Raw genomic sequence first — 15,610 nt, 5'->3', positions numbered from 1 at the left:
GTCACCAGTCAATACATTCACATATTTTCCTTTACTCACAAGAAACCGTGGCCCACGGGTCTCTAACGAACCGTATCTATACCATTAAAAGTATCGTCTATCACTCTCCCGTGAAATGTTACTAGAAGGTTCTATGTATCGAAGTATTGAAGGATCGCTTTATGTATGGGAAAGTAGGTTTGTATGTCGGTTTGAAAGTGGGCTTTTGGTATGTAAATTATATTTTGTTGATAGTTAAATGTTGAATTTTCCTATTTGAAATAATGATTTTGTTCTTAATGAAAAAAAAATTGTTGTTATTTAAATTCACTATTTAAGTTTATAATATTTATATTTAAAACCTGATGTCTCTTGGAAACTGACAAGAATTCATTCATATAATAAAAAAAACAAGATTTTTTTGTAAGCTGTGTCTTTGTACTGTCTGCTCTATTTTTCTTCTTTTCTGTACCTATTGTGTGTATGTGTGTGTGTGTGTTACTTTTACATAAGCTGTTAAATAAATAAATAAACATTATTTTCCAGTAATTCAAGTACTTTACGTAATGAAAAGGAAACCTATCCAACAATTACAAACAATGAATTCAACTGTTTTCATAGCTAAAAATATTACAATACCGGCCCACTTCTACCGCGAACAATTTTAATCAGATTTTCAGCAAACTTCAGGAAAACGAACAGGTACAAAAAGTATTTAATTATTTAGTAGGTATGAGCCCACGTTGAAAGTATTTTTAATAATAATGGATAAACAACAAAACTATTTTTGAGCGGCGATTCAGCGCTCAGTATGGCAGGAATTTACAGGCACTGAAATATTTGCATGATTTTACACTGACAAAAACTGCAAATTACTCCAAAAATAATGTATTATTTACACATTCAAACAATCATCCCTAACAAAGCAGAGCTTATGCTATGGGTACTAGATAAGTGATAAACATACATAAGTATATACTTTCTTTGTAAAAAACTTAAGTAAATAATACCTATGTATTATTTTTTATCTAAATCAAACGCCCATGATTGTGCACACTTTTGATTAACACGGGATCGAACCCTCGAATTTGGTAAGAAAGCCTAATTTACTTTAGGTATGTTTTTTTTACTGATTGGACATCGGTCTAGAAGTAGGTGGCGTAACACACTAGCATTTCTAGTCTAAAGCGATGCATCTAAAGGTATGAATCGTTTTTTTCTTTCCAGTGTGTTTAGAAGTCGCTTTTATTTTTGTTGTAACTAAAAAGTTTTTAATTCCTCAAGAGCAAACCGTGAAGCTCACCTCACCAAAATTTATGTCAGAATATTTGTAAGTTCTTAATAAAGTATTGAGGCGGTACCCGGGTATTGAGGCGGTACCCGGGTATTGAAATTGCTATGATAATTTATGCAATTAAAGTTTGCCTTGCCTCTTTATTAGACGGAAGGCGACGGAAGCGAATCAACTAAGTTAGTATGAAACTAGAGTTTCAGTATAATATTGTACTCTTTTAATAATGTAAACAGGCTATTGACTACGTCCAATACCAGCTATTTAAAGTGGTTTCACCCGTGTCCCGAGTTAATTATTTCTCGCACCCGGAAAAGTACCCGATGTCCTTTCTCAGGATCTAGTCTAGACTAATAGTACTGCCTTCCGTGTTTTGGAGGGCATGATGAACTGTAGGTCCCTGATGTCATTGAACATCTTTGGCAGTCCTTACGGGTAGTCAGAAGCCAGTAAGCCAATCTTATCAAGGGGGTTGGGTTGCCCGCGTAACGGGGTTGAGGAGGTCAGGTAGGTAGTCGCTCCTTCTAAAACACTGGTACTTAGCTGCATCCACTTAGACTGGAAGCCGCTTCAACATAGTTGAGCGTAGGCTATAGGCAGATGATGAGTAGTATTGGCGTGCAAATACGACAGACAGACAAAGTTACTTTCGCTATAAGCAATGCTTTAACTGAACTACAGTTCCAAAATACGTTACCACATTGCTATACAAAGGAAATTGAATAAACACAAAACCACCACAAGAAACTCTAAACCAATATTTATGGAATCGAGGTCATTTACTTAAATATGTCTTTTCATTTCCCGCTCGAAATTCAATGGTGTATACTGACCATATGGGACTTCCGATAGGGTATATTACCCATTTTTGGGTAAAAGGTCTCAATATTTGTGTAGCGAGAAGATTTTCTAGTTTTGGTCTCTCACCGAAGGGCATCGGGTTGCTCACTGTACACTGATACTCAGCTGCATCCGGTTAGACTAGAAGCCGTCCACAACATAGTTAGGAAAAAGCCCGGCAGGCGGCAGATGATGTTTGATACGTATATCTTACATGTTTAGTCTTGCTGCAGGTTCAATCACTTAACAAGCACTAGTATCACAGTTTTCTCGAATCCTGCACTGACTGCCTCTGACGTGGAATTGTCACAACAATTCCTATTGGCAAAAAACGGTGACTGACGTTTAAATACACCTCCTGTACATAATGCAATAAAACTATAACAACATAAAACTATAACAAAATGTTCAATAACCAGCCGATAAGACAGAAATAATATGCCAAATCGTACATCATTTAAAATTACTTTTGAAACGGCATTTTTATGACTTATCCCGACAGGTCCCGATATACGATTCCATTGGCTTTTGGCACCGAATCGCTTCGATATTTCACTTAGAGCATTCAACCTACAGGAGCCGCCATGACCACATTACTCAAATAAGCCTGTCAATTTACTGCCCGGGTGCAATACAACGCAAATAGTGATAGCTCAATCAGGCATTTTCGATTACATCACTAAGCACGCACACGATAATCAACACAAGCATATACTTGACGCTCATAGGTCTCAAACCCTTCTGTAGGGCCCCTAAGGTCCTTAGCCTACTTTAGGGATGCAGGATCGTTCGAAAGAGTTACCGCAGCCCTGGCACACAAAAGGCTCCAGATGCAACAAACCAGGGTAGTCAGTAAAAGTCTGACACTCCCTTCCAAAGCACCCACTGTAGGATCATTTGATGATTGCCCTTAAAAAAAGGTCATGTGCCTTTGGCAGACTAGAAGGCACGAAGGAGGCGTCTCCGGTTAGTTAAATGATCTTAGTTATTTCGAGATATAGCTCAGTAAGTAATAACGCCTGGCCAACTTCAATTGGTTTTGGTACCGATACAAAAGTCGTTGCTCTAATCATTTTGTTAGGCGCTGTAATATTGGGGATCGCTCAATGCCACGAGCAATTTTAAAATTTCTTTGATCTTGTCCTTTTAATGCTTCGGTTATTTTTGGTAATATTTTGCCTAAGCTTCTTTATTCTTGTGGTTATATCTGATAGGGTCAATAACCTGTATTATGTAGTTTTAGCTACGCCTATAATTCTTGAAGACTCTGAAGTTTATAGGTATGAGTAAAGTTTGGTCTAAACACTGAATTAAATCTAACATTGAAATGGTTTTAAATGGTATAGTTTATTTCCAAACCAAACTTTTTTGCAACTTAACTTATACCATCATAATGACACAAGTACTGACAAGTAGTTTTATCCATAAAAGCAAATTAGGCAATTACTTCAAGGCACGAGTGAAACCGCGATAAAAAGAACAATACTAATATATAAAGAAGAAAAATTTGATTGTTTGTTTGAATCGAATAGACTACGGGATTAATGGACCTGTTAGTTATTAATTATATACGTTGAACATTCTATCCGGGTACTCAAAAAATTCCCCGGGACGCGGGAGACACCACGTTCAACAGCTGGTTATACATATTAGGTAGAATTAATGTCAAATCATAAAGTTTATTGAAATTCCGCAATAGACTAAATGCAATTTATGTTTATGTAATAACATAGCAAGTTGGATGCGCACACGCCGGTCGTTGACTCTCGCCCTTTAAAGTACAATTCGCTAATAAGTCATCGCAGTTGGTTAATATTGTAGCAACTTGTTTGTGTTATGTCTAGTTTACTGTGAGTAAACTTTGGAACTTATCATTGTAACTAATATTATAAGCTAGCTGTTTTCCCTCAGTTTCACCCGCATGAAAACTAATGCAAGAGCCGGGATAAACAATGGCCTATCGTACTCGGGAAGAGTGTATCTTTCCAGCAGTGATTTTTTTTTTCAAATCGGTTAAGCAGTTTCGGATCCTTATGGAAAGCACTGGTACTCAGCTACATCCGGTTAGACTGAAAGCCGAATTTGTTCAGATGTTTTTGCACTAAGAGAAGACCCGCTTCAAAATGAAAATTCTATTCAGTAAAGAAAAAGTAATTTCTTATTTCAATATTAATGTTATTATATTAAGTTTGTTCATAAGAAACTTTGCAATATAAACATGCCACCTGGGTCCGCTGATATAATTGAATTAAATATTTCTGACAGTATGATTAAGACGCATTATGTTTTCTTATTACATTTTAGAAGAATTCATGGAGAATTTTGTGTTTTAAATACTTAAGTTATTTAGTTTAAGATATATGCAAGGTATGGTTAGCTGGTGCAGACTGACAACAGGCAGCGAGTTTACTGGAACGGGCTCTAACGTAGTTGGGAAAAGGCTAGGCAAATGACAACTTTTCATTCTTCCCACGAACGTATACATACATGGTAATGTTATAAGTGTATCAAATCTACAGCAGCAGTCTAAATGCATTGGAACTTACAACTTCTGAACACAACAACGATTCAGGTCGTTCGTCGTCGATCGTTATAAAATTATAACTGTAATAAACGATGATCAGAATATATTAATGTCCTCCTGGCCGATTTCCAACCACGGCAGCAATTCTTGCAGCCATACTGTAGTGCACAAACGTTCGTGAAGACACAGGTGCACTCTCTATTCCTTCACTCTCATAGTCCAATAAGACAGCAATCCATCACGACTGGAGAGGATTTAGAATATAAAGGATGTCAAGGATGTCTCTTCCATACACGTCATAATCTTAGTATTATTTTTAATTGCCACTTAATAAACGAAAACAAACGTGTAAGCATATAATTTATAAATATTATTTATCTTAAAATAACAGAGATAAAGATGTCAAAGATCACTGGACTGACAATTTTACGCATTTTTATTTCGTACTGTTTTAGTTTAGATATAGTTACCAATAGTGCTTGTTATTAAGTTTGTTCAAAATGTGGTTAAAATTGGTGTTGGTATCCATTTTTGGATTTAGTGGATCTGTGAGTTATATTTTTGTGTTTAGAATTTAATAGAAGAAAACATACTAATAATAAGTGTAAAAAACAGCATAAGATTTCAATTGTTTTGTCCAGTTTAGCGTCCCATTCCTATATCTAATCATCTGTCTTATCTATGGATCTTAAGACTAATACTTAAGCTTTAGCACACCATTCAAATAAAACTAAATTTTGAAGGCCGCACTTGCTAACCTTTTTTTTTAAATACCTGTAACTCTACTCGGATCAGAATAAACTCTAATCTAAACTAACCTCTAGCTAGTTAGACACTTATGCTAGGTACCAGTAACAGTATGATTTAAAATTATTTTTAAGTACCTACGAGTGCATGTGTGAACCCCGTATTCTAACCTAATAAAATGAATACTGAGTATAAAACCACGATACAAACCGACAATGAACAATCATGGGAACATGATGTAATAAACACTAGCGCTTTTCAACTGATTAGACGTCATATTACAAAAATTGCCACCTTCATAGCAAAATGATGTACATTATTCCCATGATTAAAGTATAATCGTTGAAACGCATTCAAAGAAAAAACATCTGCAGCTAAGAACTTCTTAAGAAGTGCTTAATAATGGGCAAGCCACTATTTGACATAAGTGTTACTTAAATAGCAATAGAGATAGAGCGTCATCATATGCGCAGACACAGGTGCACTTACAACCTCTATTTCTTCACTCTTATAGCCCGATGAGACGGCAATCCGACACCACCAAAGATTCATAACCCAAGTGTTCAAGGCAGATTTAAGTTCAGGATATCCACAATTCCCTACTTCATCAGTCATTCAAATAAGTGAAAACTTTTATTTCTAGGTGACAACATCCTTCGATCTTCGCGGAGTCCTAGATGGGAACCGCATGGCTGGCGTTCCTTTGGGGCTAACCTTAGGCTCTGGAGAGTTGGACGTACAAGGGATTTGCACGAAGCCTGGCATGGCCTGTGAGAACTGCAGCCAGTCTGTTACTTGTGTGCCTCTGCCTGGAGGGTGGCTTAAGGTACGTGAATTGCTTATCACGGAACCTTTATCTGGATAAGCTGACGGTGTGGGACGAAGAAGAGAAGAGAAGAAGGATCGCCACCTAAAAAGATCTGCATACAGAATATATTTTAAAGAAGAAACAGGTTATGCAGCACATATCAGCGTTATATCGTTTTTCGGGAATTAAGGCGGGAATAGCTTCCACTGTTATCAGACACAAATATCACATACCCTTGGACACAGTAATTATGCTAATACTAGCTAATCTATACTAATATTATAAAGCTGAAGAGTTTGTTTGTTTGTTTGTACGCGCTAATCTCAGGAACTACTGGTCCGATTTGATAAATTCTTTCAGTGTTAGATAGCCCATTTATCGAGGACGGCTATAGGCTACTTTTATTGGTGTGATATTAAAAACGAACCCCACTCTTCTCTTTCGTTAAAAAAATAAAGATGAATTTGATGTTATTAATTCTATAAATATAAACTAATCCAGTCTATCAACGAAATCCTCAGGGCTGAATTTAAATTTCGATTTTCAAATAAAATCTGGTGATTATGGTCAGATGGGTCAGACTCAATTTCAAAATTCATTAATCTGAAGACACAATCGTCAATCAGTACCTTTATAGAGCTTTCACATCACACCGGCGGTATTTCCACGCGTAGCCAAACCGCAACCGCGATGAACGCCATACATTCACAGCAGAAAAATACTCATTTTCCGAGCAGAAAACCCCCCAGTGCGAAAGCGCTGTTGAAAAACTAAAATAAAAAACATGATTTGTAATTATTGAAGGAATAATTTAATAATAATTTATACTGGATGACCAAAGAACAAGTGTAACAAACGCCAGAGAGAATTAAACAGTTTAATTTTGACTTCTTCCGGTAGTAGTATGGGACTTTCGCGCGTATCGTGTGCTTCGTAAAACCATTCCGGATGTGACGATTGCGATCTGATAAAATAGTGCCACTGCTTTCTTCCTATTTCCACTATAAGGATAGCGTATGGGCCTTTGAAGTGCAACTGAAATAAGTAATATATTATTAATTCAATAAATAACAACTTTGCGTTGGTATCAAAAATGTAAAAAAAATAAGGAAGTAGGTTTATTTATTTATTTTCTCCATGGCGTCACATCATGTATTCTCTCTTTCTTACATCACTACCCGTCTCTTTCATTTCGCGCGTGACGTCAATGGCATGTCATTTGTTTTACAACGATCTCTCTTTCTTACATCACTACCCGTCTCTTTCATTTCGCGCGTGACGTCACTGGCATGGCATTTGTTTTACAACGATCTCTCTTTCTTACATAACAACCCATCTCTTTCATTTCGTGCGTGACGTCACTGGCATGTCATTTGTTTTACAACGACCTCTCTTTCTAACATCACTACATGTCTCTTTCATTTCGAGCGTGACGTCACTGGCATGTCCTTTGTTTTACAAAGACCTCTCTTTCTTACATCACTGCCTGTCTCTTTCATTTTGCGCCTGTCTCTTTTCTTACATCATGTCTCTTTCATTTTGTCCATTCATTTCTCTCTTTCACATGTCATTTGTTTTACAACGTCTTTCTTTACATCACTACCTGTCTCTTTCATTTCGCGTGACGTCACTGGCATGTCATTTGTTTTACAACGACCTCTTTCTTACATCACGACCTGTCTCTTTCATTTCGCGCATGACGTCACTGGCATGTCATTTGTTTTACAACGATCTCTCTTTCTTACATCACTACCTGTCTCTTTCATTTCGCGCGTGACGTCACTGGCATGTCATTTGTTTTACAACGACCTCTCTTTCTTACATCACGACCTGTCTCTTTCATTTCGCGCGTGACGTCACTGGCATGTCATTTGTTTTACAACGATCTCTCTTTCTTACATCACTACCTGTCTCTTTCATTTCGCGCATGACGTCACTGGCATGTCATTTGTTTTACAACGATCTCTCTTTCTTACAGCACTACCTGTCTCTTTCATTTATATTTTCAACCGAACAGATTTGAAAATCCTTTCACTGTTGGAAAGCTCCTATTTTTCCTAGTAGGCGAGTAATATAGGCTATATTTTTATCTAGGTATGGGCAATATAGTTCTCACGGGACGCAAATGTAACCGCGGCAAAATGGCGAGTACCATGATAAAATTGCAAGTGCTTGACCAATGCTTTCGTCTACTTTCAGGTGCCTTTAGAACAATGCCAGGAAGGCTTCACCTGCAATGCTCACTTAGGGAAATGCTCCAAGGAACCAGTACCTGAATGTTCCACTGCAGCCCAGAAGTTCGAGCATAGCTGTGAACAGGTCAGTCCCTTTATCACCATCACCATCATCAAATACGTGAAAAAAATCACAGTGAAAGAAACTATTGGTCTGAGATCTTCCGTTTAAGTTGTAGAGTGCATGTCAGTTTTATTTTAAAAAGCTGCTGTGGTTTCATTGATACCAGATTATGAGAGAGACCTTACTGCTCAATAAATTAAAAGTTAATGAAACTGATCTGACAAACATGTGTGATGCAAATACTATTTGAATTCGATCTCATGACGCTGGTGTATTTCGCAGGTGGGAATATTCCCAGATGCGTACGACTGCAGAAAGTTCCACCTCTGCTCTCCTCCTGAGGGTTTGCCTGATGGTAGACCTGCAGACCACAGGGCCGCTCTGTGCCCAAGACATTACGCTTATAACCCTGCCACTGCCCAATGCTCGGTAAGTTCCATCTATACTACACAAATATCAAAAAGGGACAACTACGTCTTATAAACTTGATTGTCTGTTTATTAAGCCATCATTACTGAAGGAATTCACTTGTTATTTAGAATCAGATTGAAAGCTGGACGATATAACCTGATAAGTCACTTCATACATCTATTATCCATAAGTTAACACTTGAAACACCTATCACATCATTAAGTAACCGCCGCATTAATAGAAATAGTAAACGAAATACTTAAAAAGCTAGCACTAGAAATGCAAGTACTCTACAAAAAAGGCTAGCCAAAACCGTAGGTGGAACCTAGTGACACAATACTGATCCGTCACTCTCAATATTTGTTGAGAAATTCGATTACGCAATAGACAAGTTATTTGACCAATTAAATGAGTAAGCTACTTTCATCATAAAAATGTAACACCTCACGAGTAATCTTGATTGATTGCCTCGAGTGAGTGCTTATGTAGATCGTATTTCTTTTCTTAATTAATATTATAATGGCTTCTGATATTTTTATGGAGCTATATTTGTTTTGCTGCGTAGTAGACTTACCCGTTCTGCACAATCTGGTCTTACAAGCTGGCTAGATATTTGTTTAATAAATTATTTAAAATACACAAGTCCAAATCAACTTTCTACCACCGCAATTTTCTAATATACCCTTATAAATTTCAGATCCAACTAGAAAACAGCCAATGCATCGAAAACCCAGTACCACAATGCGAGACCGTTGGCCAACATGGAGTCCTAGCCTTAAGCTCCAACCATTACTACGTATGTCTTATCAGAAACGGCGTCTTACACCCTCAAGTCTTCATCTGTCCCCACGGCTGGCATTTCTGGGGAGAATTCTGCCAACCAGAGCCTGAAAATGTTCCCAAAGATGACAATAAAACTATTGCAGATAAGAAAGATGAAGAAAATGAAGCTGCTAAAGTCAAACCTATCAAAGACAGTTCAGAAGAGAAAGGCTCGGAAGAGCGAGATACTGAAAGGACTACAGAAGAGTCTACAACAGCTAAAGCATCAACTAATTCTTGGATAGATAGTTTTTTTTCAACTGAGAAGACTACGACTTATGCTGCAGACACTTTCTTAGCTGATAAGATTGATCTAGCAAATTATGAGACTACTGATGATGTGGCTCAAAATAATGATGAAACTGGTTATGGACTATCTATTGAGTATGACTGGTAAATTAATGATGATTGTAACGTTGTAAATGAGTTAATTGTTAAGAGTAACTTTGATTTAGTTATTTTAAATTTACCTCTTGGTGCTATACTAACTGTAAAATATACGATAAAAACTGTGTTTGTGAAACATGTAACTTGAACTGCACCCAATTTAATGATAGTTGATTGAAAATAAATAAAATTTAAAACTGATGTCCATTAACAGTATTTACTTGTTTCACTTAATAATAGCTACATTTCACAGTTTTTTCTATTTAGTGATCCAATCTCAAAGTACCTATGTTAGCTCAATGTGTCTCTTTAAAGTGAATGTTTTCAGTTTAAATTCTGAGAAATTCTTATGTATATACCCATGCAATGTTCAATCCTGGTTGAAAATCATACGTCTTCACCAAAATTTTCCCACAGCATTTTCTTGAAAACGCACCAACATTTTAAATTAAAACCGACCTCAAAATAAAGACAATATGGTTATCAAGACGTGTACATCTGACAAGTACTGTTAAACGAAATTCTAATTCACCGTGGTTCACAATGGTACAATCGGGACCGATACAGACCTTTGTGGCGGTGCAAAGACATTGCTATCAGTGCCATCGCTGCTGAGTACCGTCGTGGATTGGTGTAAGGGAGAAGATATAGCGAGGTAACTGGGGAAATTTGTTTCTTATGGGTAGTACAGGATATCGTCATCATCTACCGACTGCGTTGAAGTCCAAAGCTGCAAAGTTTTACTTCAAAACGTTGAACGCCAAGAGTAAGTCGGACAATAGTTCTTCTATTGTGTCTACAACATCCAAATAAATAAATAATAAATAAAATAAAGCATCCAAGGTCAGCTCCATATACAGAAAGGTAGACCATTCTGTGGTCCTTAATTCACATACCAATATATCCCCAAAGTTATGTATGTATGTATTATGCATATCGTCGTTCCAGTGTAAAATATAATCAAACAAGTTGCCAATTTATGTCATGTTTTCACTCCTTCAGATTTTAACTTAGACCACACACAATTCTTGCTTTGATGTTAGACATTGAAAATGAATCCTGTTTATAAATTCTTACTTTCCAAACCTGTCGGTCTTTTCCACGAGTGCGTGAAATTTATTTTATTACGGTATTCTTAGAATTATTGAGAAAATCTTGGAGAAAATCTTTTCACTGTCTATTAACTTAAGTACCAGCTGTTTAGGATTTGGAGAAACTAAATAGTTAATATTTTCCATTATATGTCCAAATAAGGCACCATAAAGCATAGCTGTTTTCACAGCTTTTCAACTATTATAGGATTAGAATTTCTACATGTAGCAAGTTTCTTAAAAACCTTTAGATATAATATAAATATCTGGTGACATCTTCAATGTCTACCTCCAGCGCTTATAACATACACCACACACCCCGCAAGATTAACGGTAAACAAAAAGATGCACCTTTGACATTAAACTTTGGAACTGCATACACTCCGCTTATCGCTCCCGCTTCCGCTTATGACATACTCCACAAGCTTAACGGCAAGCTTCGATTAACAAAAACTCGTAAACCTTTGACATTAGACGCAAGAATTTGCGCGTAATGAACTGATGTTACAACTGTTTACGATATGAATTAGTAAAATACATGTACATCAAAGTACATCAAATATAATTGCTTTTATTTATTACCTGTGACACCGTTTGCTCAAAATTAAGGAGGTTTATTAATATGTCGGAGGCGAACATCAAGGATGGCACTATCGTCCGACATCAGTTAGGGTAATGAAGCAAAGAGATAACTCAAAGAAACTCAAACACTCACACTCAAAAGTCAAACGTTTATTCAAATTAGTCAGAACAAAAGACAGCCCCCAAAACGCCCGCCCTTCGCCACTTCCTATGTGTTTTGGCTTGGGGAGAAGAAGTGGCGGAACAAACTCCCCAGCAACACATGTCTGTCTGTTAGGTTAGAAGAACCTTTACACTTTAATTTCAAAAGACACTTTACACACTTTACAATATGGATCTACAACAGTACTACAACACTAGGCAATAACACTAGGTACACTACACGTAACGAAAGGCAGTATCGAGATGTGCGCAGCACGACGCCTCGACCAAGACTGAGCTCCGCGGACGCCACGCCGACCACCACTACTCTGCCAAGCGCGCCAAAATGTTGTTTCACCGGAAACGCCACCAGAGGGCGCGCTTGCGTGACGTTTAGTGTCCGTACTATTGACAGTCTCCGACACGGCCATCCTGCGTAGACCCACGTCCTCGTGGGTTAATCTGCAACAACACAAACACAGCACAGTATGCACAGTACAACCTCGGCCACTCCTGACCACTATGTAGCACACAGGCTACCAACTGCCACACAGGCTCCTAACTGCCACACAGGCTCCTAACTGCCACACAGGCTCCTAACTGCCACACAGGCTCCTAACTGCCACACAGGCTCCTAGCTGCCACACAGGCTCCTAGCTGCCACACAGGCTCCTAGCTGCCACACAGGCTCCTAGCTGCCACACAGGCTCCTAGCTGCCACACAGGCTCCTAGCTGCCACACAGGCTCCTAGCTGCCACACAGGCTCCTAGCTGCCACACAGGCTCCTAGCTGCCACACAGGCTAGTCATTGTCAAGTTTGTCTGATCAATCTAAACATTTTCAATGCAATAGAATGCTTTCACCTTGTGCGATGACATGCGATGTCCTGGCCTGCCGCAACTCATACGGCCTCCACGACGAATCCGGGGGAGGATGACGCTCCAAACAGCAACTGCAGCGCACCTCGCGCGCCGCTTGACTAGTGGACCTCGTCCTGTTCTCCAGGCTCGGTTCACCTTAGATGTTATCGGGTTTCCACTCAACACCTCAACGCGCATGACGATGCGCACATCGCTATGGCGCGCAGTACAGCAAGGCTTTCGCGGACGTGAAGCCACGTAGATGCACGAGCACCAACACTCCGACCTTACGATGACACGTCAGGCTCCTGGCAGCTGGGATGCTCCGCAGTAATTTTGTCGCCAGATTGCACAATAATCACCGTCATTGTTGAAACCATAACCGTGGTTACTATAACCTCCATATCAAAATTCTGATGTTCCCTTATTTTCTTCTCCCAGTAGGTTGGTATTCAGCCTGTGCCTATCGTGCACTCAGAAATCCAGAAAGTTTGTCTTCACGTGGCGAATTCTTCCGAAACTAATCCACCATCGGCCGCCACACATCACTCCGAACGAGCACATCACTTTTCACTTTTTCACTTTTTGAACAATGGCATGGCAATCCTTAACACACGTGGGCATTCGGATTGCATCCCACTTCTGATGTCGGAGGCGAACATCAAGGATGGCACTATCGTCCGACATCAGTTAGGGTAATGAAGCAAAGAGATAACTCAAAGAAACTCAAACACTCACACTCAAAAGTCAAACGTTTATTCAAATTAGTCAGAACAAAAGACAGCCCCCAAAACGCCCGCCCTTCGCCACTTCCTATGTGTTTTGGCTTGGGGAGAAGAAGTGGCGGAACAAACTCCCCAGCAACACATGTCTGTCTGTTAGGTTAGAAGAACCTTTACACTTTAATTTCAAAAGACACTTTACACACTTTACAATATGGATCTACAACAGTACTACAACACTAGGCAATAACACTAGGTACACTACACGTAACGAAAGGCAGTATCGAGATGTGCGCAGCACGACGCCTCGACCAAGACTGAGCTCCGCGGACGCCACGCCGACCACCACTACTCTGCCAAGCGCGCCAAAATGTTGTTTCACCGGAAACGCCACCAGAGGGCGCGCTTGCGTGACGTTTAGTGTCCGTACTATTGACAGTCTCCGACAAATATATTATATTATAATTTTCTTCCTATTGATTCCCATTAAAAATCAAATCGTGGTTTTTAATAATAGTTTATGAGAGCAAATTGTTAGTGCATTAATGCGATTTTGCCACCAAGAACGAGATAAAAATTTTACTGTTCAGTTTACGCGAAATATTCAGATCTTTTTAGGAATATCCTCTTCCACTTCTATTACAAACAAATTTCAAACATCGTATATAGGGCGATCTGTATTTCGATGCTTTCCTCTTTTTTTCTCATAAAAATCGCTCTCCACTTTTCGCAAGTAGGTACCACCCCTCTTCATTACAACTCAACACAATAAAAACATTACTAACATAACGCTAACGAGATTTACTTAAACTAGCACAAGATACTTTGACAAAAACTGTCAGTCCTCCTTTAACGTCAAATAACTCGCTACCGCGTATGAAATCGCTGGTCGCTCGTGACTTGGGAGGCACAGCATTTGTGCAGGGCTAACGGTGTACAAAAAACGGGCACCTCTGACATTAGACACTAGAATTGCATCACAGTTCACCGTGGGAAGCTTACCTATAGACGCGTACGCCGCTACAGGTCAACTTGTATGGAAACGGCTTATTTAAAAAATATTGCTATAGTACTTCTTGGGCATTGAGATGGAAAATCCTCCCCAAAATGAAAAAAAGAGTTTCGAGGCCAGCAGAATATAAGAGATTCCACTCCGTTATCTCGAACGGAAAGAATCCAATTCATGTCTGGCTTTAGAAATTAATCATAAAACAATGTCGTTTATAAAATAATCAGGATCCTGGCAATTACGGTTTCTGAAATACTGAGGCACCTATTAGTGATAATAAGGTATAGAAAATAATTGTAGAGTGGGTCCCGTACAGGCCATAAAAAGATAATATTTCATCTTAAAATTGCAAGTGATTAAAATACTGCATCACGATCTAGTGCAAAGTCAAAAATATATGTCATAAAATTTGCTAGATCACTCTAAATATTATTTAATTTATTCAAATGTCATATAAAACGCGCCGAAAAGAACACACAAATAACTTTAAACGAACTTTGATACGTTTAAATACATAACTTTTCATGCATAACAAGTCCTGCGGAAATGCATCCAGTTAAACCAGTTTTTAATTTATAACAGTACCTATTATTTTCGCCAAAATTATCATTTTATGCTAAAGTGGCCATTAAAAAGCAAACCGTGACAATATAATAAATTATTTCACAATTAACATACTGACATTTTAAAAAATGGATCAGTTGTAGTAAATTAGGTGTTTTATATGTTTAGTAATTTGCTAGGAATCATCGCGTTAATCAGTCGCTAGATTAGATCAATAAACATTTTATTGCCAAATTAGGATAATTTGGTTGAACCTGAACTATATTATAAAATTCAAATGTGAATCACACAGCTGAATTATTTAAAACTAGCTTCCGCCCGCGGTTTCACCTGCCTCCCGATAAGACTATTTCCCGTAGCCGCGTAGTGAAAACTATCCTATATACTTTTCTCGGATCTAAGCTATCTCCCCTCTAATTTGCAGCTTAAACTGTTCAGCCATTCTTGAGTTATAAAACGTGTAACTAACACGACTTTCTTTTGTATAGATTGAAAATGAAATTAGATCATGTTAGTCTACTTTTTCAAGATCT

The 15,610-nt window shown here is 38.4% G+C and overlaps 1 protein-coding gene across 1 annotated transcript; it reads left to right on the top strand.

The window, feature by feature from the left end:
* Positions 1–5,026: 5,026 nt before the first annotated feature.
* LOC110379289 (uncharacterized) lies at positions 5,027–10,323 on the top strand. Its single transcript, XM_064039823.1, has 5 exons — positions 5,027–5,182; positions 6,025–6,207; positions 8,389–8,508; positions 8,770–8,916; positions 9,596–10,323. Exons 1-5 carry the CDS (start codon positions 5,135–5,137, stop codon positions 10,115–10,117), a joined length of 1,020 nt encoding a protein of 339 aa, XP_063895893.1. The 5' UTR covers positions 5,027–5,134; the 3' UTR covers positions 10,118–10,323.
* Positions 10,324–15,610: the final 5,287 nt, after the last annotated feature.

Source organism: Helicoverpa armigera, chromosome 2 (genome assembly GCF_030705265.1).
Source record: "Helicoverpa armigera isolate CAAS_96S chromosome 2, ASM3070526v1, whole genome shotgun sequence".
NCBI classification, from domain to species: Eukaryota; Metazoa; Arthropoda; class Insecta; order Lepidoptera; family Noctuidae; genus Helicoverpa; species Helicoverpa armigera.
Note: the sequence above shows the minus strand (reverse complement) of the source record. Positions and strands in the feature narration are given on the sequence as shown.

Bases quoted from the DNA above. Each gene is read 5' to 3' on its own strand.
- LOC110379289 (XM_064039823.1), top strand. From the start codon at position 5,135: ATGTGGTTAAAATTGGTGTTGGTATCCATTTTTGGATTTAGTGGATCT. The intron at 6,208-8,388 runs GTACGTGAATTG...GTCTACTTTCAG, and splicing joins TGCCTGGAGGGTGGCTTAAG to GTGCCTTTAGAACAATGCCA. The intron at 8,509-8,769 runs GTCAGTCCCTTT...TGTATTTCGCAG, and splicing joins TCGAGCATAGCTGTGAACAG to GTGGGAATATTCCCAGATGC.